Source organism: Carassius carassius, chromosome 20, assembly GCF_963082965.1.
Source record: "Carassius carassius chromosome 20, fCarCar2.1, whole genome shotgun sequence".
NCBI classification, from domain to species: domain Eukaryota; kingdom Metazoa; phylum Chordata; class Actinopteri; order Cypriniformes; family Cyprinidae; genus Carassius; species Carassius carassius.
In genome coordinates, this window is record NC_081774.1 from 27,608,231 (window position 1) to 27,631,216 (window position 22,986).

Genomic DNA, 22,986 nt, shown 5'->3' on the forward strand with positions numbered 1-22,986 from the left:
TAGGCTCACTTATCAGACTCCAAACCACACCTACTCAACTTTTTCTCATATCCTCTAATTTGTGGATATAAATAAATACTTGATTATTTCCCACTGATTTACTGTTTGGAGTGTATTTAATTTCAAATAAGTCTTTTGTACATCACAAATCACCATGTCACAGTCTTTCAAAGATCTGTTTAAGGACAGTGGTTTAATGCATCTAAAGTATATTCCACTTAAAGTACATTCCAGTTAAAATTACAACTATCTGTACAAAATGTTTTAAAAATCATGATTTCTGTACAATCATAGAACTAAACATAATTGAATCAGCATCATGTGATCATACATACATGTATATTTTTTGTAAACACCCATACTGTCACACACTCATGCACAACTGCTGAGATTTTCATTCGAATTGTGACTTTCTTAAAAACTAAATAGTGAGACAATGCTGTCTAATGTAAAATTAGTCACAAACAAATGCCAGCACTTACATTCCATTTTGGATGTAGAAAACAATGAATGCATTTGTGAATAATACATCAGACTTACAGAGATGTTCTCAATTAAAACACTATAAATATGTTATAAACACTTTAAACCCATTGTGATTTTTCTGAATGGTTTATCAGCTTTTAGGAATGATTTGTCCATGGTCGAATGATCAGCTATGATGGTCATCAGTGAGTAATCATAGCCTTAGTACTGAACATATCCAGACTGAAGGGACTGTGGAGAGAAAGAGAGAATGAATTTAATAAATTGATATGAAAGGATGTGTGCAAAGTATACTAAAATACCGAATACACTAAACCCGTTTCACAGACAAGGCTTAAGCCTAGTCCTAAAATGCATGTTTGCATTCATACAGTATTAAAATACATCACTGCCAATGATGTGCATGAAGATGCACACCAGTAATGTACAGTATCTTCTAAGGTAAAACAACTTAAATGTCCTAATTGAACTAAAGCCTATTCCTGGCTTAATCTATGCGCAGTCAGTATATATATATTAAATTTGCATTCAGATATCAAACATATTTGTTATTCTTGGACTGGATGGAATAGAATTAGGAACTAAATTATTCGGTGCGTTAGAGATTTATTCACTTTATTTACCCCCAACTGACCCAATGATAAAACAAAAAGTTCTGTAAATGTACTCAAAAAATGAAAATACTGTAATAACTTTAGGTGCGGTCACATTAGCGAAACTGAGGCAAAAGTTTGCTGTGAATCTGTTAATAGTGTAGCAGATGAAGCATAGCTCACACGGAAGTCACTTTCAAACTAAGCATCTTGTTGTTGATCAATGCCGTGAATTCACATGAAAATCTGCCCTCGCACAAAATATACAATCCCTTCTATTCCTATTGAAATGACTACAAAATTCGCAGAACAGCTGCAAATTACCACACCTTTAATCAGTTTTACATTTTATGTGAGGACCATCCCAAAATTGGTTATAATTTGCTATAAATATGTGCTTCTGATACAGCTTGTATTTTATTTGTATTTACATCACCTTTTTGTTCCAAAGAAGAAAACACATTCATGTTTGGAATGACATAGTGGTGGTAAAATGATGACGATTTAAATTTTTTTAAATTATGAAAACCCAGATTATAAGAATCTCACATAAAGATCACAATTATACTATAGCACAGAAACAGTAAGTGAGGCCAGAAAGAAACTGGAGGAAAACTACAAAGTGAAGGGAAGTTAGTGAAACAGCAGAATCGTGAGTGAAAATCAAGCGCCACCGAGACGGCTAAGGCAGCCAAATGTTCACTCACTGGAATGGATCTGCTGAGGTAGCGCCCTGGAAGCCTGCTTAGTCCACCTCGCAATGGACCTCTGCGGGGGTTCGGCGGGCCGCTGGAGAACAGACTATAGCCGGTTCTGTTCATAGGCCTGACTGTGCGATTAGCGCTAACCGTATTAGCTTCAGTAAGGCTGTTGAGGTTGGTGTTGGCCTCTTGATTGATGTTTAAATGTGAGGGAGGAAGTCGGGGCTCAGTAGAGGTGTACCCAAAGCTGAAGCCAGGTGGAGGTGCAGGGGTTAGAGCAGGGGATGGGGAGGGTGCGAAGGAGGAAGGAGGTGTGCTGTTGTCATTGTCACTGAAGTTGTCTTCATCGTAAAGGTTGCTGAGGGAATGGGCTAAACGGGGACTGAAGCTGTGTGGGCCGCATAAAGCGGGGTTAGCGGGATTAGCAATGTAAAAAGGATCTGGGATAAAATAACAAAACACTCAGACAGTGTATATGAACATTAATGTACCTTTTTAGATTGCCGGCAGAGGAGGAAGGGCTTCTTGTTAGTCTTCGTGGTGCACTGGAAGAAGAAATGAAGAGGGGAGCTTTGGAAGACTTGGGAGGGGAAATGGTGCTTGGAGCTAGGTTAATCCCACTGCCAAAAAATGACAAAAAGTAGAGCAAGTGTATTAAAAGTTAATCATTTATTTGCGATTGTCCTCCAGAATGTCCTCAAGGAAGGAAGCTCTTTTGTTTCTTTTCAGTGCAGTTCTTCAGTATGAGTAATGATTTCGGTACCGGTCACTGCTATTTATGTGCAAAACCTAGTCCCTCTTAGACCCTAAAGTGATTTTACTGACTGAAAGAATTGTTCATGGGTACTTTATTTGCTGATACTACAAACCATGAACCAAACTATTAAAATGTTGAGCAGCAAGCTCATTGGCTAAAGATGCAAAGGAGACCAATAGAATGCTATATAGTAATTGGTGTAATTGCTGGCATTGCCGGCAGCCATATCACACTGTAGCCCAAGACTGGTCGCCCACTGAAGCTAAGCAGGGTTGAGCCTGATCAGTACCTGGATGGGAGACCTCCTGGGAAATCTAGGTTGCTGCTGGAAGAGGAGCTAGTGAGGTCAGCAGTGGTGCTGACCCTGTGGTCTGTGTGGGTCCTAACACCCCAGTATAGTGATTGGCTTGGGCAGTAACGCATTACTGTAATTTGATTAAATTTTTAGTAACAGAGTAATCTAACACATTGTAATTTTCAAAATAATAGACGAGTGCAGAGACTTGTGTGTGTGCGGATTCGGGAGAGTAAAATTATTCACGGGACTCCACTAAAATAGAAATATCTAAACATAAAATATCTAAAACAAATAAATTGTTATTCATCTATTGCACAAAAGCAACATGAACTAATATAAAATATAAACGATTAACAGGCGCAAGCGTAAGCAGAGTTTCTACTGAGGCTATCACTAGTTTGCAGCGTTGAGCAATGCAGTGCTGAAATTTGCAAGCTCACGAATCCTCTCATTATAACACACGAATTGTAGACATTATGAAATATTAATTACGCATTTATTTATTGTGTTATAACAGAGATTTGTGAGATTGCAATGTACTGATGTCTTTTATAGATTATAAATGCAGCACTCTTTGCTTGCATTCTGCCAAACCATGCACGCAGCAGCCGCTTGCTTTAGTTAAAAATAACAGTGTTCTGTGAATGTTAATGCTTTAATAACAAATATTTATCAGGAGCATGTATGCTGGGATTTCAAAAATTTCATAGAGAAAAAAAGTAATGTAATTAATTACTAATTACTTTTAAAAGCAGTAATCAGTAATAAGTAATTTGATTAAATTTTCAGAGTAACTTCAGAGCCCAACACTGGTGAATGGGACACTATACTGCCAACAAGAACCATCCTTTGGATGAGATGTTAAACTGAGGTCCTTACTCCTGACTGTGGTCATTAAAAATACCAGGATGTCTTTCGTCTAATCATCCCCATATCTTCTGATTGGCTTCATTACGGTTTCCTCTCCACCAACAGGGTGGTGTGTGGTGGGTGTTCCAAGTGTATGGTGCACACTGATGGTGGATGAGGAGATCAGATAATCAGAAAGAAAGGATATCATGATGATGCATTGGGTTCCTGAGCAGGCTACCTTTGGGTACTAAGTGGGACTGGATTTCAATGGTGAGGGATTCTCAATGCTGTAACTTAGCGGTTCCCAATCCTGGTCCTGGAGAACCCCCCACACTGCACATTTTAGACGTTTCCTTATTCAAACACACCTGATTCAACTCTTCAGCTCATTAGTGAAGGATCCAAGACCTCAAATGTGTCTGTCAGATAAGAGAGACACCAAAAACGTGCAGTGTTGGGTGTTCTGCAGGACCAGGATTGGGAACCACTGCTGTAACTGATGCTTAATCATGTTCTTGCTTCACTATCTATCATCCAGCCCGCGACCCAGAAATGTTTATGCACAATTTAAGAAATGAGAAGCACTATGAATCATGCATGAAGTCACAATGAACTGAAAGTACCACTGGTCCACTGGCCTACAGGTCAAAAGCTATAAACCTCAAAATAATGGTAAATCTAAGGGCCCTATCATACACCCAGCGCAATGCGACGCAAGGCGCAGCGCAAGTGTGTTTGCTAGTTTCAGTCCGGCGCTGTTCACATTTTCCCGTCCAGCGCCACGTCGTTTAATTAGCAAATTCATTTGCGCTCATTTGTGTGCCCATGGGCATGCTGGTCTAAAAAAGAGGTGTGTTCAGGTGCATTGCTGGCGCATTGCTATTTTAAGTAGCTGAAAATAGACTGTGCCATAGACCAACTCAAACCTGGTCTAAAGTCTATAGTCAATGGCGCAATATTTTTTTGTTATTTAAAGAGCGCGGTCCACAGTGCGCGTTTGCTTATTACACACAGGAATGCGCATGACACAAATATGCCAAATATAGAAAACAAAAGGATTACAGTGTAAACAAATATTATTATTATTTTATTTTAACTAGTGACACTAGTGTCCATAGTGTGATTGTGTCGCCTGCCAATGACGTCATAACCCCTCGATTTCTGGTTTTGTTTTGAAGAAAACATATGGCAACACCAAAGACGCTTTATTATGTTATGCATTTTAATAGGCCAGTGATGACCTCACAGAGTAGCATTATAACAGAACTTTCAAACATATCCAGAATGATAAAACAGCGCTGCTTTTTTCCCCCACATCCCGAAAGGAGCGGAAGCGATCAACTGTGGCATAATAAAAGTTCCGCTGCTTTCCAGTTCAGCGGCCTCATTTCGCTTCGATGGCTTTCAGCCTCACCCTGCTTCATTCTACTACGTTAACAAATCATTAGCTCATCCATGAACATGATTTCTGCCCCGTCAGATTGCATCGGCTGAGGGGATGAAGACCACAACTCCCATGATCCCACACTCAGTCACAGCGTTATCAAACTCTGCTACTTGGTCTTTGTTTATTTTGAAGATGAGCCCTCTAGCGGCGAAAAATTACATATTGTGCCTTAACCTAAACACTAAAACAATAACAGTTCAAGTTATGTCCGGAATTTAAATGACAACATGTGTGACACAGATTATATAATAACATGTACGAAATGTTCAAATAAAGCTTTGAAAAGGTTTCATTAAATGGTAAACCTCACATTTCAGCCTTTAAATAGAAATAAGGAAGACAAAATGATAATTGAATAATGATTATATGTATTTTATCTTCTCTATAAATAATTCTAGATACCTTATACGAATTGTTTAAAAGTGTAGAATCCACACAAGCTTGTTTTTCACCAGCATACAGCAGGGCATGCTAATGCGCTCTGTATTTTGGCCAGACATAAACTGCGGGCTGAAAGGAAATGTAACTCTCTGTAAGTCCACTCTCTGACAGCAGGTGGCACTTGTGGAAAAGCAGAATTACAGCTGTTTCCAGTGACCTCCGTGTACAAAGCAGCATTGTAATTAAAACATTACTTTATTAGGTATTACATGGAGTGGAGATGAAAACAAAATCCCATCAAATCTATTCTGAAGACAGTCAGAACCTTCAGAGGTACATTCATATAATTAATACATTCATATATTCATTTCTATAATTCCCTTAGCACTCGTTTAAAACCTCCCAGCTTTTCTGCCATATTTTCACACAAAACAAAGCTACTTTTACTTGAAAGTGTGCTTTATGCTGGATAGTATTTATATATCCTATAACTTTTCATTAATTCATCTTCCTAAAATGCTTTCAAACCAAGCATTAAAAAAAAGAAACGCATGGATTTTTGGTGGGTTTTTTTTCTCCAAAGTTTAAAAAACTAAACTAAAAAACTTTTGATTTAACTGCCACAATATTTTGATCTGGTGTCACGGCTGAGACTGTTGAGACCATATTAATGACAATTATATAATTTATTTAGTATAACTGAAGGTCTACCTAAGCACAGTGGCAGTAGGTCTGGGGTTGCGTTGGCCCTTTAGAGCTAGTAGTTTGTCTCCTTGAGTTGGAATCATGTCCTCTTCCCTGAACTCATTCTGTAGAGTAACAAAACAGTGTCAATAACAGTGTTACTGTATTGTACACTCAGATATGATTGGTAGATTCAGTTCCTCAGATTTCTCACCTCATCCACACTTGGTGGCTTCAGAATGGTGCTGTTGATGGACATGTCATTCACGCTGGATATGAGATGGGCCATGTTTCTCTCCTGTTGTCGGCTTTGCCTTAACTGCTGTTGCTTCTGCATGGACCGATGAAGATCACCTTGAATCCACATACTGTGCTGCTTCCTTAAGAAAAAGAAAGTGCTTCTAAACAGACCTCTAGACCATTTTATGACCTTATGTGCCTCGATCTGTTTGTAGAATTTTTGGACTTACTGTTCGAGAAAGTGCTGCTGTGGTCCAATGACGGAGCCTGGTCTGCAGATTCGTGTCCAGGCAATGGCCTCAGGTGCTGTGAAGCGATAATGCTTCATCAGGTAGCAGCCTATCAGAGTGCCTGTCCTGCCAAGGCCAGCTGTGAAAGGAAGTGGGAAAATAATAATTAAAAAATCTAAATATATTATTTTTTTTAATTCATATCATTTTAATCAGAAAATGCTCCCCATCGAAGAATATGCACGCAATCAAACTATTATGTTCAATGTTCATCTACAGCGATATCGTTGACTTGATTGCAAATAAATGCACAGACACTATTTAACTGAACAGAGATGACATAACTGAATCCAATGATGAACTGCCTTTAACTATCATTTTTGCATTATTGACACTGTTTTCCTAATGAATGTTGTTCAGTTGCTTTGACGCAATGTATTTTGTTTAAAGCGCTATATAAATAAAGGTGACATTGACATTGACATTCAAAGTGTTTAGGCATTAATTCATCAATCACAGGCAGATGAATAAGACAGACCCAACATGGACGAGCTGCATGACTTACCATCATCTTCGAAATCTGAAAACAAAACTTGTGACTTACCAAATAAAATAAATAAGGATGCACTGATTTTAAAACGATGATTCTGGAAAAAATTATTCTGGAAAGTGTCTCACCCTTGCAGTGGACAGCTACGGCACCCTTGGCGCTCTCACATATGTGCAGGAAGCGTCTCGTGAGGAGATCACTAGGTGTGGTGCCGTCTACAAAGAATAAGTCGTGATGTTCAAACCCGGCATCTGTGAAGCGCCGACCTTCATAAATCTTCCTGTTCAGTCGCACAACATCTGTGACATTGTGCTGGCGGAAGTAGGAGAAGTACGCTTCTGGAGCGTGGAGAGGATAACCTGAAAGAGCCAAAACAGTCATCAGCTCAAAAGTGAAGAACAATTACCAAAACACTGATCCAATAACCACTAGAATCTAGTATTTGTTGGTGCAGAATCTTTTAGCTCTCAATCTAATGTGCCAGCTCACCGTTCTCTATTTTGCTCTTGGGATGAGGTCCACTGAAGGCCAACAGTTTTCCTGGCACAATCCAGTTAAAATCACCGTTTTCTACACGCTTTTAATGCAAAAGGTGAGAAGACATGCTAAAACATCTGAATTCATCAAAAACATACCGTACATGTTAACAACTAATGAAAAGAAGTTACATGTGTTGAGTTTTATAGATGCTTTATTGCTTTAAAAAATTTACAATAGGACAGCACTCTTTTTCCTAGTGAGTGTCCTGCATTTCAAATTATGGGAAGCATATCCGGATTGAGGAAGCTCCACAAATATGTCAAATCATAAGGCTGCACTACAAACAATCCTTATCTTTGACTAAATGAACAACATTTTCCTTCATGTTCTATTTTCAGACCGCAGGAGAATAAGATAACAACTGGTATTTCAGAGTGGCATGGTATAACTCAAATATCTATGACAAGATAGACTCTTTTCAGTCTCTTTTCTGTTTTCTTTTGTAACAATATGAAAAAATACAATATATACTGCACATTTGTGGCTTTCCTGATTTAATTTGTGATATGTTCCATGGATAATTCACTGAATGCATTAAGAGTGTTTTTCTCTTGCCACATTCTCACATCTCTTTCCAGATTTGTTTTCACACGGATGCTTTAAAATGTAATTGCCTCCCCTTTTCATTTATAATCCCTATTAGCAGTATTTACTGGAATGTTTCTATTTATCATCTGTCAAAATGACAGAAATCACACTGAAATATTATCACTTGTGAGAATTATAATTAAAAATATTAATATTGACAAATAATTTTTATATATAAAAAGGTGATACCTCATAATGTTCATATTCTTCGACATCAAAATTCTCAAAGTCAAAGAACCCGTGCTGCAAGGCCTGAAGAGAAAATGTATTAAAAATTATTAATTATAAGATTTGACATTTCATGAAATAAAAAAAATATGAATTTGGGTCTTTTAATAACTTTACCAACATAACAGAAAAGTAAATGGTTCTTAAGGAAAAATCTTCAGTTAATGAATCAATTAATTTTAGAGGAATGCTGTATGCTTAAAAAGACAAACTGTCAAGGTTTTCTTCAACCCCATATATGCAAATCATGTTTCATTTACAAGAGGAGCCATCTAACTTGCATCATATCTCACTGATCTTCACATGTATATTATTCCTAAACCTCTCCACCCACACCAACTATTTTCTTTGTTTTGTGCTTCCTCTTACGCAGTTATCACATTGTGTTAATGTCCTTGATATAATGTCACATAGTGCCAGATTGAAAAAACAGATAAGTGGACTAATGTTTTTGATCTGGGAAAAAAGTGCATTACATGGCTACACTGTCCAGCCTTGATCCCAAAAAGGTTTAATAGTGTCACAAACTTTAACATTCGTAAATATTAATAGTTGAAATGCTTTGTGCTTTTATAACAAATGCTTTACTTCAATACACGTACCTTCCGGATTCCTTGTAAACAGTCTAATATGGTTAAATCATATGTGCAGTTCCCAAAAGCAGCATCTCTGTATGGTAAGAAAAAAGTAAATAAAAGATAAAGAATGTTCATTACAAAAAACATTTTTTTTGTTTTTTGTGAACGTATGATTAAATATTTGTGTGTGTGTGTACTACCATTCTAAAGTTTGGTGTCAGTAAGACCATTTGTTTAATACAACAGTTATTTCTGGTCCTCGAATCAGATTGGCTGAGAGCCTTTTCCAGCAGTGCAATATTCTAGTGATAACAGAACTCCAACCATTTCAATATTGTATCGCTCTGCTTGCAGCATTTCTCACCTTTCAAAACGTATTTGTTTACTGTAATTCTGATTAAATAAATCCAGCCTTGATGAGGTATTATCAATGTTGAAAACCGTTTTTGCTGTGTAATATTTATGTGGAGTCAGTATAACTCTTTCAGGATTCTTTGATGAACAAAAAGGTTAAATGAACAGCATTTAGAAGTAGTTTTTTAATTTTTTACAGTCACTTTTGATTAGTTAAATGCATCCTTTCTGAATAAAGGTTTTAATTTCTCTCAAATCTGACACAAACTTTTGAACAGTAGTGATGCAGTGATATATAAAGCTGTAGTAATGAGGCATGAGTAGCATGATGACACGTGAACAGATCAGATTGTGACGCTTGTGTCAGATTGTGTGAGCAGCTCCTCACCTGAAGGACAGGTATGACACATTGTTTTCAGAGATCAGGGCCCTGTACACCTCCTCTGGAGTTCTTTTTAAGTGGATTACCTGCATACAGAAATGAGACGTCATGACTAGAAATTTCTCTGAGAGGCTCTAAAACAAGGTCAGCTGGGTCTACAATAGCTCTTGATTTTCACTGTTCATAATTATGGGGCCTCTCAAATACTAGAACATGACGGTTAATATCAACAAAATGATAATCTTCTAAGGGGACAGAAAAAGAGCTGGACTCACCGCATAAGCACCAATGAGGAAGGCCGCATTGGCTCTCTTTCGTTGGTCATAGCTGGTGTAATGGATGATGCGCTTTCTGGACAGAGTGAAAGACTGCAGACATACAAAACTAACATTTATTTTCATAGCTGAGCTGGTTAAAGAAAATTTTCATCAATAAATTAAAATTCTGTCTTCAGTCATTTGCCCTCACTTTTTCTAGAACTTTTCTATGAAACACAAAAGGAGAATGCTGCTTTTCAACCAATAATGTGCAAAGTTTGAACATACACAAATTTAAATTGAATAAATGAAAAACAGATGTTTCATGAAATTTTAATTCTGTCCCTCACAGAAATCTATACCACTCTGTTTAAAAAAAGTAAAAGAATATAGTGCATGATGTATATGAGACGTTGGTGTGGTTCTTTCATGGTGTTTTTTGTCACTTTCTATCACTTTTTCTGTATGGAAATGTGTAGTTCCCAGTCGATATTACAATCATACTGCGTCTGGTAGACACATATGGGAAAAAGCCTTTTTTCTCCTGAACCGAAGCCTTTTTTATTCACACAGTGAAAACTGCATGGCCATTTGTTTGTGCAGTGTATTGAAAATGAACCGGAGCTGCACAAGCCTATGGTGGCGAAGCCGCCAAGCTTTGCCGAAGCCCGCCAAAATGGGTGGGGCATCTGGCTTCACCACAGGATTCTCAGATTTCTTCTCTTTCAGCGACAACAACTGTACATCTTAGGGGTGTAACGGTACGTGTATTCGTACCAGACCATTTCGGTACAGGGCTTTCGGTACGGTGCACGTGTGTACCGAATGACCGAATGCAATATTTTGTGCGCGGAACATAGGTACATTTTCGTGTTTCCAAACGAACATATTAAGTGGCAGAAGTCTCCGCGTTCAGCGCAAATCCCGCCCCGGCAGCTGATTCTAAGGCCGGTGACACACTGGCTGCGTGAGCATGGCGTTTCTGCTGCGTGATGGCTGCCTTGTGTTTTCTGTGTCTTTACACACCAGAATCGTGCCTGATGCAGCGATGGCGCGCTGCTGCTACTGTAGGTGACATAGAGGGAGACCGCCGACAGACCAGGATCTTGTCTTCACGACAACAATATCTATACTTCATGTTGAGCATAAATATAAAGACTACTGATAAAGGACACCGTCAACAGTATTGACGGCAAAACAGGTTTTCAAAAGGCATCATGCGAGTGTGAACATCACTACAACTAGGAAAAAAACGATTGTAATTCAAACGCAGCTCCCGTCGGCATTTAAAAAGATCTTTGCTCTTAATTCCGATCGGTCCAACGCAATAACGAAATCATAGCAGGTCTAAAAACTGAAACTGTTGATGCTGCAACTTTACACTTTGGAAAAGTTATATATATATATATATATGATATTGGTTTGAGACTGAGAGTATTTTATTTAGTGGATAACTTTGCAGCAGTATTTTATTTCTTATTCTTTTTTAATTTTATATATCTTTTATTAAAAAGTATTTTTAAAAAAAGTGTATAGCAATGAACAACATGCAGTTTAAAGTTTCCATTTCTTTCCCTTACTGTACCGAAAATGAACCGAACCGTGACTTTAAAACCAAGGTACGTACCAAACCATGATTTTTACGTACCGTTACACCCCTAGTACATCTCTACGCTGATCCAAAGCCACTCACCATTCGCCTTCGCAGCTGGAATCAAGACCTCGCAGCACAGTTGACCTGCTTCTCTGCCGCTTCAGCGATGAAGCAGTTCAGGTCCATTTCACCTTCTCGGCATGGCACCAAGACCACTGCTCAGGCGATCTGGACATTAATGGCTAGCCTCGTGGTGCACGGTCCCCATTTGTGGCTGACGTTAACTGAGATCAAGGACGCGGATAAAGTCCCCTTCCTCGATGCTCCAGTCTCTCCCAAAGGGCTCTTCAGTCCGGCGGTCGAAGGATTCACTGAGCGCTTCAAGGAGGCACAGAAATCATCCCAGGCTATGCGACATTTTCCCATATGCGTATATATGTATAGCAGGGAATGTACTCATAAACTAAATATAACCTTGGTTCCCTTTTAGTCGGTCACATTCGATGTTACGAATGGGATCTCGCCTGAGAGCCCAATCACCTTCGAGTGGTACCAAACGAGCCAATGGTACACAAAGTACCTTGGTCTGCGGGATTTGCATTGCGAGCTCCGCCCCGCAGAGCTGGGGCAAAGGGTGCGATAGAGTCGGTCCCACCAGCCGACATGAAGTCCGGCTTTTACAGCCCTTACTTCATAGTACCCAAGAAGACAGGTGGGTTACGTCCAATCCTGGACTTGCATGCCTTGAACTGAGCTCTGCACAGACTCATGCTAACGCCCAAGCGCATTTTCGAATGCATTCATCCGATGCATTGGTTTGCAGCAATCGACCTGAAGGACGCGTACTTTCATGTCTCCATTCTTCCTCGACACAGACCGTTTCTTAGGTTTGCTTTTGAGGGGCAGGCATTTCAGTACAAGGTTCTCCCATTCGGGTTGGCCCTGTCTCCCCGCATCTTTACGAAGGTCGCAGAGGGAGCCCTGGCTCCTCTCAGGGAACAAGGTGTCCGTATCCTCAACTACCTCGACGACTGGCTGATCCTAGCTAACTCTCGAGAGCGGTTGTGCGAGCACAGGGATCTGGTGCTCAGACACCTCGCCCGACTGGGTCTTCAGGTCAACTGGGAAAAGAGCAAGCTCTCCCCTGTGCAAAGGATCTCTTTTCTCGGTATTGTGTATGAGGAGATGTCGTCACGACACAGCGCCCCGCCCCCAGAGACCGCGTCTCCTCCTCTTTCCGCCATTTTGGGAGGATACCCGCCAGCACAGTTCATTGTTTACATTGGTAGTAGAGGAGGTTGTCGCACTATTCTAGAATGCCTGGAAAACACTGCTGTGTAAAAAACTGCTCCAGTGTCTCACACGATTGTCGTGGAAACCGTAGGAACCATTTGTTACAGTTTTTTCGTTTCCCTACATGGAAAAAGCATGAGGGAGAGCATGTCTCTGATGTGACAAAAGAGACGTCGGATTTACTGGACAAGTAAATCGCAGGACCCAGCACCAGGAGCAGCCACCATCCCCGGCACAGCACCAGGACTAGCCACCATCCCCGGGACAACACCAGGAGCAGCCGCCATCCCCGGGACAACACCAGGAGCAGCCGCCATCCCCGGGACAACACCAGGAGCAGCCGCCATCCCCGGGACAACACCAGGAGCAGCCACCATCCCCGGCACAGCACCAGGAGCAGCCACCATCCCCGGGACAACACCAGGAGAAGCCGCCATCCCCGGCACAGCACCAGGAGCAGCCGCCATCCCCGGCACAGCACCAGGAGCAGCCACCATCCCCGGGACAACACCAGGAGAAGCCGCCATCCCGGGACAACACCAGGAGCAGCCACCATCCCCGGCACAGGAATGTGCACTCTGCTCATCTAGACGGGATGTTATCAACAGTCTTTTGGAGGAAAACAGAAAGCTGAAGGAGGAGCTTGAAGAGTACCAGATGAATGAGAACTTTCTGAGTGGTGATGATAACAGAGTGAAGTACTACACGGGACTTCCGACCTATCTAATGTTTCAGACACTTCTGCTCAGTCTCACGCCTTATCTGCCTCAAGGTAGTTTGAAGAAGCTCTCACCCTTTCAGATTGTCCTGATGACTCTTATGCGCCTTAGACTAGACCTGCCAATACAGCACCTCGGCCGTCTGTTTCGGGTGCACAGGACAACAGTCAGTGATGCCTTTCACCATAGTCTTAGTGTGATGTACTCAGGGCTGTCTCCATTGGTGTACTGGCCAAGCAGAGAAAGTTTATTGACCAGTATGCCACACCAGTTTGTGGAATCGTTTTGAAAACATGTGGCTGCAATTGTGGACTGTTTTGAGGTTTTTATTGAAAAACCCTCAAATGTACTTGCAAGGGCACAGACTTTTTATCAGTATAAACATGCATACACCATGAAATATCTAATTGTGATTCCACCCCAGGGTGTAATTTCTTTCATATCCGAAGGGTGGGGTGGGCGCGCTAGTGACAAACACATAACAAAGCAAAGTGGTTTCCTCAACAAACTGTTGCCAGGTGACATTGTGCTGGCAGATAGAGGATTTAATATCAGGGAGAGTGTGGGTATGATGTGTGCTGAGGTTAAGGTACCTACTTTCACAAGGGGTCGTGCACAGCTGGAGGCAAAAGATGTGGAGGAGACTAGGGCCATAGCACATCTCAGGATTCATGTGGAGAGGGTGATCGGTGTTGTGCGGAACAAATTTAAATTCCTACACTCAACTGTACCTGTGAACATGCTTCTCAAATGTGAAGGTGAAAACATAATGGCGTTGGACAAGATTGTCACTGTTTGCTGTGCCTTGGTAAATATGTGCAAAAGTGTTGTCTGAGTGCAGACTTTTTGTTTAAAATAAAGTGTAATCTAATCTACTATGAAATTACTGTAAATTTGAAATAAACTCTTTAAACACCTTTATATGACAACAGTATTTATTGAGAACTCACAATGAACAGTGTATTAATGTTTTCACAATATGCTCTAAATAAATCACAAAAAAGTGCATTAATGTAAACAATAAAAAGTGCATTAATGTAAACAATAAAAAAAAAAGTGCATTAATGTAATGTGCATCAAACATTAATCAGCACAAGAAGGGCAAAACCAAGGAGTATCAGCAGAAGGGGTGTCCACAAGCCCCACACAATGGAAGTGATACCACTGTACTGTACAGTTCTTGTTGTCACATGCCACCATTTGACCTTTCTCTGGTCCAGCACAAAGACACCACACTGACTTATTTCTCTTTGGTGCTTTGTCTTTTTTGGCAGGCTGCTTTCTTGGCGTCTTTACACGCACTTCCAGTGGCTGTTGTTGCTGTAGCACACTGGGGCCAAACAATGCTTGGGAGGTAGGTGGTAGTGTGAAATATTGCACCACGAGTTCAGGGAGAGTCACCTTCAGGAAGAACTCCTGTGACTTCTGAAGCCGTGCCTTCCAAAAAAAGGTGTCTGGAGTTATGCGTAGAATTACACAGTCCTTCAGTGTCCACACTACAAAGTCACAGTATGCACTGTTGGTTACAAGAAGTTGAGTCTGGACCTGGCTGTAGTACTGGTGGATCTTCTTGAGGTGCACCTGACCATCAACCACATGCAGGCAGAAATTGCGGTCATCTGATGCACATGCATCGAGGACTGTGTAGTCCTTGTACTTAGCTGGGCATTTTATTTCAATGCAGCCCTTTCCACAACAGGTGCAACTCACAATGGCATCTGGTGATGCTACTACTTGTGGGAAGGCCGGGTTGACAAAAAACCCACAAGTTTGCACTTGTTGATTTCTGTGCTGTTCTTTTGTGTGTGTGGTGTATGCCTGCCTCGCTGTCTCCTCCTGTTTGATACCCCAACTGGTGGCGGCTGTTCCTGGCCCGCGCGTAGGGTAACAAACCCTGTTTATGGTGGAGAGAGCTGGTGAGCTGATGTCTGTTGCATAGACACTGTGCATTGAGGAGGCCGTGATTCTGCCTGCCCGTGCTGCAAACCAAAGTGAAGAGGTGTGCTGTCCCCTCGTCCTTCTCTCAATCTGCACTGCCTGTTCCTCTGACACATCAGCGATGTTTCTTATGGCCTGGCAGTGCTTCTGCAGCGCTGATAGGTCACTCCTATCAAGGCTAGTGCCACGAACATTTGTCAGAGACTGTAAGCTTCTGATGGGCAGAACAGGGTCTCGAAATTCCTCACAGTATTCTGGCAGCACACTCAAAATGGCTGATCTTGTGCCTGTGTTATGGAGATCCCTGTAGAATGTTTCCAGCTCTTCCGGTGTTGGTGTGGGTGTTTTTTTTGTTGTTTTGGCCGCACGTGTTCTCAACGCAGGACTGGTGTGGGTCTTACCATCAATGCGTCTGTTTAGAGACCTGCGTGTGGCAGCAGCAGATGTGAAGTCGATGCTGTGGCCAACCTCTGGATGGACTTTGTCGATGCTGCTTGGCAGGATCCAGTAGGCCGGTTCATCAGTGACTGTGGCCTTTTCCTTCAACCGGACACAGGCATCAACCATAAAGAGCAGGGCTCCAACATGGGTGCATGACTCAGCTACACCAGCCATGCATGTGCAGTGGGCTGAACACACTTGTCCCGATGGTGTAAGGATGACCCATGGTGTGAGAGGAGGCTCGCTGAGCCGCCTTGAATGCATGACCTGTTAAATACAAGAGGTATATATTACAAAGGTCACATTTTTTTTCAAGTTACACACTTCACATTTCCATTTGTCTGCAGCCTTGCCTGGATCACATATACGCCTTGCACTCTCGCCCTTAATGCACTCAAGTCCCCAACACACAAACCTACAACATTACACACCCCACATTAAAACTCATTAACATACAAAATAATATTCACCTAATATTCAACAATATTTTTTGATCTGCCTGCATTGACACTAGGGGTGTAACGATACCCTCATGAAACGATTCAATAGCCTACATATCACGATACTGAACTCACGATATGATAGTATTGCGATACACCAAGACATATGATAAAAGTTGATTCGGTATTAAATTGTGTGTGTAAATTAATAGGCTTGGACTTGGTGCTGGAAACCCAACACACAGGACAATAGAGACACCAGAATAACAATATTCATGATTCTGAAGCTGAAAATACAGAATTATTTTAGACGAATATGCTTGCACTCTGTCACTGACTAAATATATTTAAAATAATGTACAGTAGGCCTTTTTACTGGTAACATCAGACATACTGCATGCAGGACCCACAAATATTCCCCCATTGCATTATTATACATTATATGCAACATTTATATAAAGTAGTTTAATGTAGTACTGACACTAAATCTGTAAACTTGATTTTTTTTCCTCACACAGTAATTTTCATTTTGGGTGAACTATACACACTAGCTAATACATATTGTCACTATCCACGATATATATTGTTGCATTTTTGTATTGTGATATATTGTGACACGATATTGTTACACCCCCAATTGACACTATTTCATTTGAACTGAATGCCATCACTGTTTGATCCAGAGCTGCTGTAAGTTACAGCAGAAACAAACTTTGTTATTTTACTGTTATTATTATTATATTATTAATCTGCTTTGATACAATCTGGATTGTAAAAAGCACTATATAATTAAAAGTGACTTGACTTGACAAAAGGTGAAGCAACTTACCTTTGCCAGTACAACGGTGTTTTCACAGTTTGGGGGCTTGTAGATGACCAAGTCGCGCACCCAGCCGCAGCAGAATGTCTCGTAACTTTCCAAGGATTTCAGGCTTTTGAATTCTAGCATAGTGTAATAACTGATGCCAAAAACCAAGTAATTAACTATTTCCATGTAAGTGCAAGGTGGTAAAGAGTCTAGGTCTTTGTTCCATTCAGCTGCAGGCAGCTCGTATGGGTCAACGTTTTTAATATTAGCCAGTTTCTCTAAATACCTCTGTTTGGCATTGGTAGTAAGTTTCTCCCTGTAAGGACCCTTTTTTTTTGCCGCATTCTTCTCCATTTCTTCTTAATTTCTATATATATATATATATATATATATATATATATATATATATATATATATATATATATATATATATATATATATATATATATTGTATTATATTATATATATTATTTATAAAATTTCTCGTAATTTCTATCCGTATATCCGTTACAATTTGTATCCGTCTCTGTATCACTCTTACACTGTTGCCCCTGGCAACCGATAGCGTATCCTCCCAAAATGGTGGGCGGGCTCAATTCGTCACGTGACAGCAAGCTACCATGACGCATCTCCTCATTCTCAATAGAAATAGACTCGGTCGCCATGTTCGTGCGGCTTACGAACAAGCGCGCGCAGTCACTGCTGAATTGCCTGAGACAATTTGAGGGCAAGAGAGCGGTTCCACTGAAACTGTTTCAGAGGCTCCTGGGGCATATGGCGTCCGCAGCGGCGGTCATACCACTCGGGTTACTCCATATGAGACCGCTTCAGCACTGGCTTCATGCCCGAGTCCCGAAATGAGCATGGCAACAGGGCATGCTACGAGTGACCATCACTCCGGCCTGCCGCCAAAACTTCACCCCGTGGTTGGAACCTCATTTCTATGGGCCGGCGTGCCCAGACATGTTGTTGTGTCAACAGATGCCTCTGCCACAGGCTGGGGTGCCATGTGCAACGGGCATGCTGCGTCGGGCTCCTGGATGGGACCCCAACTTCAGTGGGGTCCCGCCGCATGTCGCAACTCGCTCGCCATCTCCTCTTGTGGAGTCACAAGTCCCGGGGAATGGAGACCCCACCCCCAGTCGGTTCAGCTGATTTGGGAACGCTTCGGAGATGCTCAGGTAGACCCTTTATGCCTCTCTGGAAAATTCCTCCTTCCAGTTGTTTTACTCCCTGACCGAGGGCACTCTCGGCACGGAGTTCTTCAGCCTTCTTGCACAGACATTGTGCAAGATCAGGGAGGACGAGGAGCAGGTCCTCATGGTTGCGCCTTTTTGGCCCGGCCGGACCTGGTTCCCTGAACTTGTACTCCTCGCGACAGCCCCTCCCTGGCCAATTCCTCTGAGGAAGGACCTTCTTTCTTAGAGACGGGGCACCCTCTGGCACCCACGTCCCGATCTGTGGAACCTACATGTATGGGTCTGGACGGGTCATGGAAGGTTTAGGTACCTTGCCACCACAGGTGGTAGCTACCATCACTTCAGCTAGAGCCGTGTCAACCAGACACGCCTATGCTTTTAAGTGGAACCTCTTCGTCACTTGGTGTTCTTCACGGCGTGAAGACAGCCATGTGGTGTTTTGTAAGGGCCCCCATTCGTAAGGTCGAACGTGACCGACTGATAGGGAAGGTCTTGGTTAAGTATGTAACCCTCATTCCCTGAAGGAGGGAATGGAGACGTTACGTCCCCTTGACACATCGCTGTTCCGCTGAACGGCCGGGTCACTGGCTCGGCTCTTCAGCGAAGACTTGAATGCGAGTTGCTCGCGCTGCTCCTTATATACCCGCTCTGCGGGGCAGAGCTCGCGATGCACATCCCGCAGACCAAGGTACTTTGTGTACCATTGGCTCGTATACTGTGTTTGGACTCTCAATGAAAAGTCATGTTTAGTTCTGTCTGGCATTTCCGAGCGTTTTCCCTGTGTTTGTTCCTTCCGTGTTTGATCTTGGAATGTGTATACCGACTGCGATTCTCTGCTGCCTGCCCCGACCTCTGCCTGGTATTGTTACTGATTTCTGGATATCCCTTGACATACCTGATGCTGTTTCCTGATCTCTGCCTGTTTGACCTCTCTCTTAATAAAATACTGCAAATGAATCCGAACGTCTCCGACTCCCTGTTACAGTTGCCATAGGCTCATGCAGCTCCGCTGCCTAGCCATTGGTTCGTTTTTGATACACTGCACAAACCAATGGCCGTGCAGTTTTCACTGCATAAAAAAAAGACTTCAGGAGACAAAAGGCTTTTTCCCATATGCGTCTAGCAGATGCAGTACTTGTTCCCCGTATCTCAGGGAACTGAGGTTACATTTAGTAACCGAGTATGACATTCTTTCTGTAGAGTGCTGTAAACAAAACAGCCAAAACAGTTTAAATCATCCTGATGTCAAATGGGTTTTTGAATTGCTTTTTGGTCATTTATTTTAAAGTTTGAAAAGAACATGTTCAGATTGCCCAACCAATCAGCTTCAGTTATCCTGAAGTCAATGGGCTTTTTGACTGCATGGGCTAGTTTATTTTAACCAAATTTGGAAGGACCATGTTCAGATTGTCCAACCAATACATAGCTGTTTTTCACCTTCATTCCAAATTGCTCCTACCCAGCCAAGGAAGTTTGGAGGAGTACTTTGGTTTTGGGTCATATCTCAGCTTGACCTTTCCCTAAACATGCCTAATCTTTACCACACCTGATTTACAGTATGTACATGTAAACTTGTGAAATGCCTGAAATTAAGTCTGTGGTTAATTCAAGTTCAAGATATTTTCATGCTTTATTACAAAAAATAAATTATGTATAAAAAAAGCTTTTACTATTTCTTGTCTCTTTTAACTCAAATTTTATAAATACATTTTAAAATAAAATCTGAAAATGTTGTTGAAGTGGTGGTGAAATTAAAGTAATGCAATGTGTTTTTTTATGGTCTACATTTAGCTTCAAAATTCATAAAAATTTGCGAAGATTATCGTGATGAACAAAACATGTAAGAATCCAAACTTTTGTTGGTAACAGAGTTTGTTTTCTGCAATAATCCAAAAGCTAATGGAAAAATACTGTTGGGTTTTTGTGGAGGGTACCAGGTAAACACACGTACAGTACACTGCAGAGAAACATCTTGAACATGAGTCATACCCCCTAATCTGTCAGCTCCAGACACACAGACATTCACTGAAGTTCAATCATTCATGCCAGAAACCTCTGTCCCATCATTATACAGACGTGAATTGAGCGCTCTCTACTGCTCACTGCATGAACTCTGTGTGCCTCATTATAAGGCCTAGCAAACAAATCTTTGTACATGAGCATTATAAATAAAAAAGGATTTTCCAGGACAGGTATTTTCAATTATCTAAGATTCATATATTCTTATTCTGTATATATAAATAATTCTTATTACGAATATGAACATTCTTATGTATACATATCAAAGGGCTTCACCATGGATTTTTTTTTAACTAAAAATTGGTTAAGTAAATAATTTCTAGTTTTGTTTTTATGCAAATAAATTACGTTACTAAGTAAAAATAATAATAATAAAGCGCTCTTCTGAGTGATTAAGAATCAATTTAAAGATAAAAATGAAAACACACAAGTCCTGTATTTAATCAGTAAGTTAGATGAACATTGCAAACATGGAGCCATTTGATTCAAAGAAGATTAACTTACCTTTAGTTTTTTGTTCAGTTTGCAGCAGTATCTGTACAGCATTGCCAGATTGAGAGGCCCAAAATCTGCATAAAAGCTTGTGACAGAAATGCACAATAAAATCACCACTTGTCATGAAGTATAACAATCAAATGAGCTATAACAATCCAAAATTGAACAATTAAGTGTGCCAAAACCTTAAAAAAACTCACTTTTCATAAATAAATTCATCATCAGTGCAGAAGAAATGTGTGTTTGCTGTGCTCTTGGGTTTGCTTCTAAGAGTTGCAAAATACAGACGATCTGAAAGAAAATACAACAGTATACAGATTGAGTCATAAAATAGCTAAATGATGGTAAATCACAATTATATCTGGAAACACAGTCTCTCTATTTTAGATAACTGGACTACAAACCGAAGACAAATATAAGGTACAATTAATTTCATTTGTAACATTAACAAATGTATTACTTTAACATAGCCTATTAGTTAATGTAGCCTAACGTTACATTCAAAATGTCTAGACACTTTTAACGATATACTGTATTTTATTCCACTGATATCTGAATGTACAGGATCTGTTAAGAGTTTAGTGTTTAACGTTAGGCCTACAGAGTGCAACATATGCTAGGACATGCTGTAATAAGACATATAAACACATGGATTACGCAGATTAGAAAATAAGTTGCCTTTCAACCTTTATTTTACACGAACGAAACTATTTTTAATGTATTCAGTTTATTTAATATTACCTTTGATAAACTCCGATGCTCCGAGCAGCTCATTGTCATCTCCCATTTTATAAAATACTGAAACTTTAAGGTAGTTGAAATATTTCCACGCGTATCGTTCCAAAGGGTTTAATTATGATACTGAATTTTGAAAAATAAATGTATTTAAAGGTAAACCCGTTATCTACACAGAAGTAAACACAGTCTTGCTATAACCCACTTCTGTGTCCCATAAGCTCTCGTGTGTCGAATATAGACGGTAAATCCTCTAAATCTCTTCCGAGCGCAAAGTGACTTAAAACATGGTCATTTCCACCAGCTGAAGCTCACGAATGTTCGTGTCCTTCAGTTTTCCTTTATCTTTTGCAATTATAGTGTGCTAGAGTTGCCGTGCACATTGTACCATTGCTAAAAACTTGCAAACAGGGTAAAAGTTAAAGGGACATTGCCTAGTAACCAGGCACCACACAAATGCGCGTTGCTAAGGAGGGGTTAAATTCGACCAATCAGATTTCGAGACGCAGTGCCTGCTTTGATATTTTGGATCACTTGTGTTACACATCCAGCGACAGAAATAAATCATGTCGTTTTTTTGCTTTCAACGTTGTTGGAAAGTATTGCGCACGTTACCCAGAAAATGTTTATTAGCCTACCTGTGAAATGATTTGTATTTTTCATAAGTGTTTGTGTCATAGACAGGTAAGATAGATTGATTACGTATATATATATATATATATATATATATATATATATATATATATGCATATTCTTCATTTTTAAAGTTAACATTACAGTCTATTTCAGCTTCATTTATCATGCAGACTGACATCTACAAACATACAGCGTGTCCAGTACATAGTTTATGATTTAATGTTGATAAATAGATATTACAGACTGCCAAATGGATGTATAGATTGATGTATAGATGTATAGATGTATAGATAGATAGATAGATAGATAGATAGATAGATAGATAGATAGATAGATGGACAGAGAGATGGATAGATTTACCTGAGATGTGTGTTATCCAGGCTGTTGGTGGCACCATGACCGGGCGTCTGCGCTTGAAGTGCCAGTGTCCCCCCCAGGCTGACACATGGGACATGCCTTCATTGATGTCTGTAAAGGGAGGATGATGATATTGCTGATGAAGAATCACGTCCTCCGGTTCTCC

General features: G+C 40.7%; 2 protein-coding genes across 4 annotated transcripts; both read right to left on the reverse strand.

Moving 5' to 3' along the window:
* Positions 1-97: 97 nt before the first annotated feature.
* On the reverse strand, positions 98-22,986 carry cdc14aa (cell division cycle 14Aa). Of its 3 annotated transcripts, XM_059502370.1 has the most exons (16): positions 22,033-22,283; positions 21,834-21,953; positions 21,293-21,383; positions 21,102-21,177; positions 10,165-10,257; positions 9,896-9,975; positions 9,178-9,244; positions 8,537-8,599; positions 7,709-7,796; positions 7,348-7,578; positions 6,670-6,808; positions 6,414-6,579; positions 6,227-6,324; positions 2,272-2,400; positions 1,787-2,168; positions 98-717 (listed from the first exon to the last, which is right to left on the reverse strand). In XM_059502370.1, exons 2-16 carry the CDS (start codon positions 21,877-21,879, stop codon positions 688-690), a joined length of 1,779 nt encoding a protein of 592 aa, XP_059358353.1. In that variant the 5' UTR covers positions 21,880-21,953; positions 22,033-22,283; the 3' UTR covers positions 98-687. The 3 variants fall into 3 exon arrangements, with proteins under 3 accessions (XP_059358353.1, XP_059358352.1, XP_059358354.1); XM_059502369.1 differs by lacking the exons at positions 21,834-21,953; positions 22,033-22,283 and adding an exon at positions 22,824-22,986; XM_059502371.1 differs by lacking the exons at positions 1,787-2,168; positions 21,834-21,953; positions 22,033-22,283 and adding an exon at positions 22,824-22,986.
* LOC132096770 (uncharacterized) lies at positions 14,724-17,746 on the reverse strand. The gene is made up of 2 exons (XM_059502368.1): positions 17,401-17,746; positions 14,724-16,398 (listed from the first exon to the last, which is right to left on the reverse strand). Exons 1-2 carry the CDS (start codon positions 17,731-17,733, stop codon positions 14,836-14,838), a joined length of 1,896 nt encoding a protein of 631 aa, XP_059358351.1. The 5' UTR covers positions 17,734-17,746; the 3' UTR covers positions 14,724-14,835.

Excerpts from the sequence above, each read along its gene's own strand:
- cdc14aa (XM_059502369.1), bottom strand. The coding sequence starts at position 22,917 with ATGTCCCATGTGTCAGCCTGGGGGGGACACTGGCACTTCAAGCGCAGA. Across the intron at positions 8,600-9,177 it reads GTTTACAAGGAATCCGGAAG|GCCTTGCAGCACGGGTTCTT; the intron begins GTACGTGTATTG and ends TTTTCTCTTCAG. Across the intron at positions 718-1,786 it reads ACCTCAGCAGATCCATTCCA|TCCCTTCAGTCTGGATATGT; the intron begins GTGAGTGAACAT and ends TTCTCTCCACAG.
- LOC132096770 (XM_059502368.1), bottom strand. The coding sequence starts at position 17,733 with ATGGAGAAGAATGCGGCAAAAAAAAAGGGTCCTTACAGGGAGAAACTT. Across the intron at positions 16,399-17,400 it reads ACACCGTTGTACTGGCAAAG|GTCATGCATTCAAGGCGGCT; the intron begins GTAAGTTGCTTC and ends TGTATTTAACAG.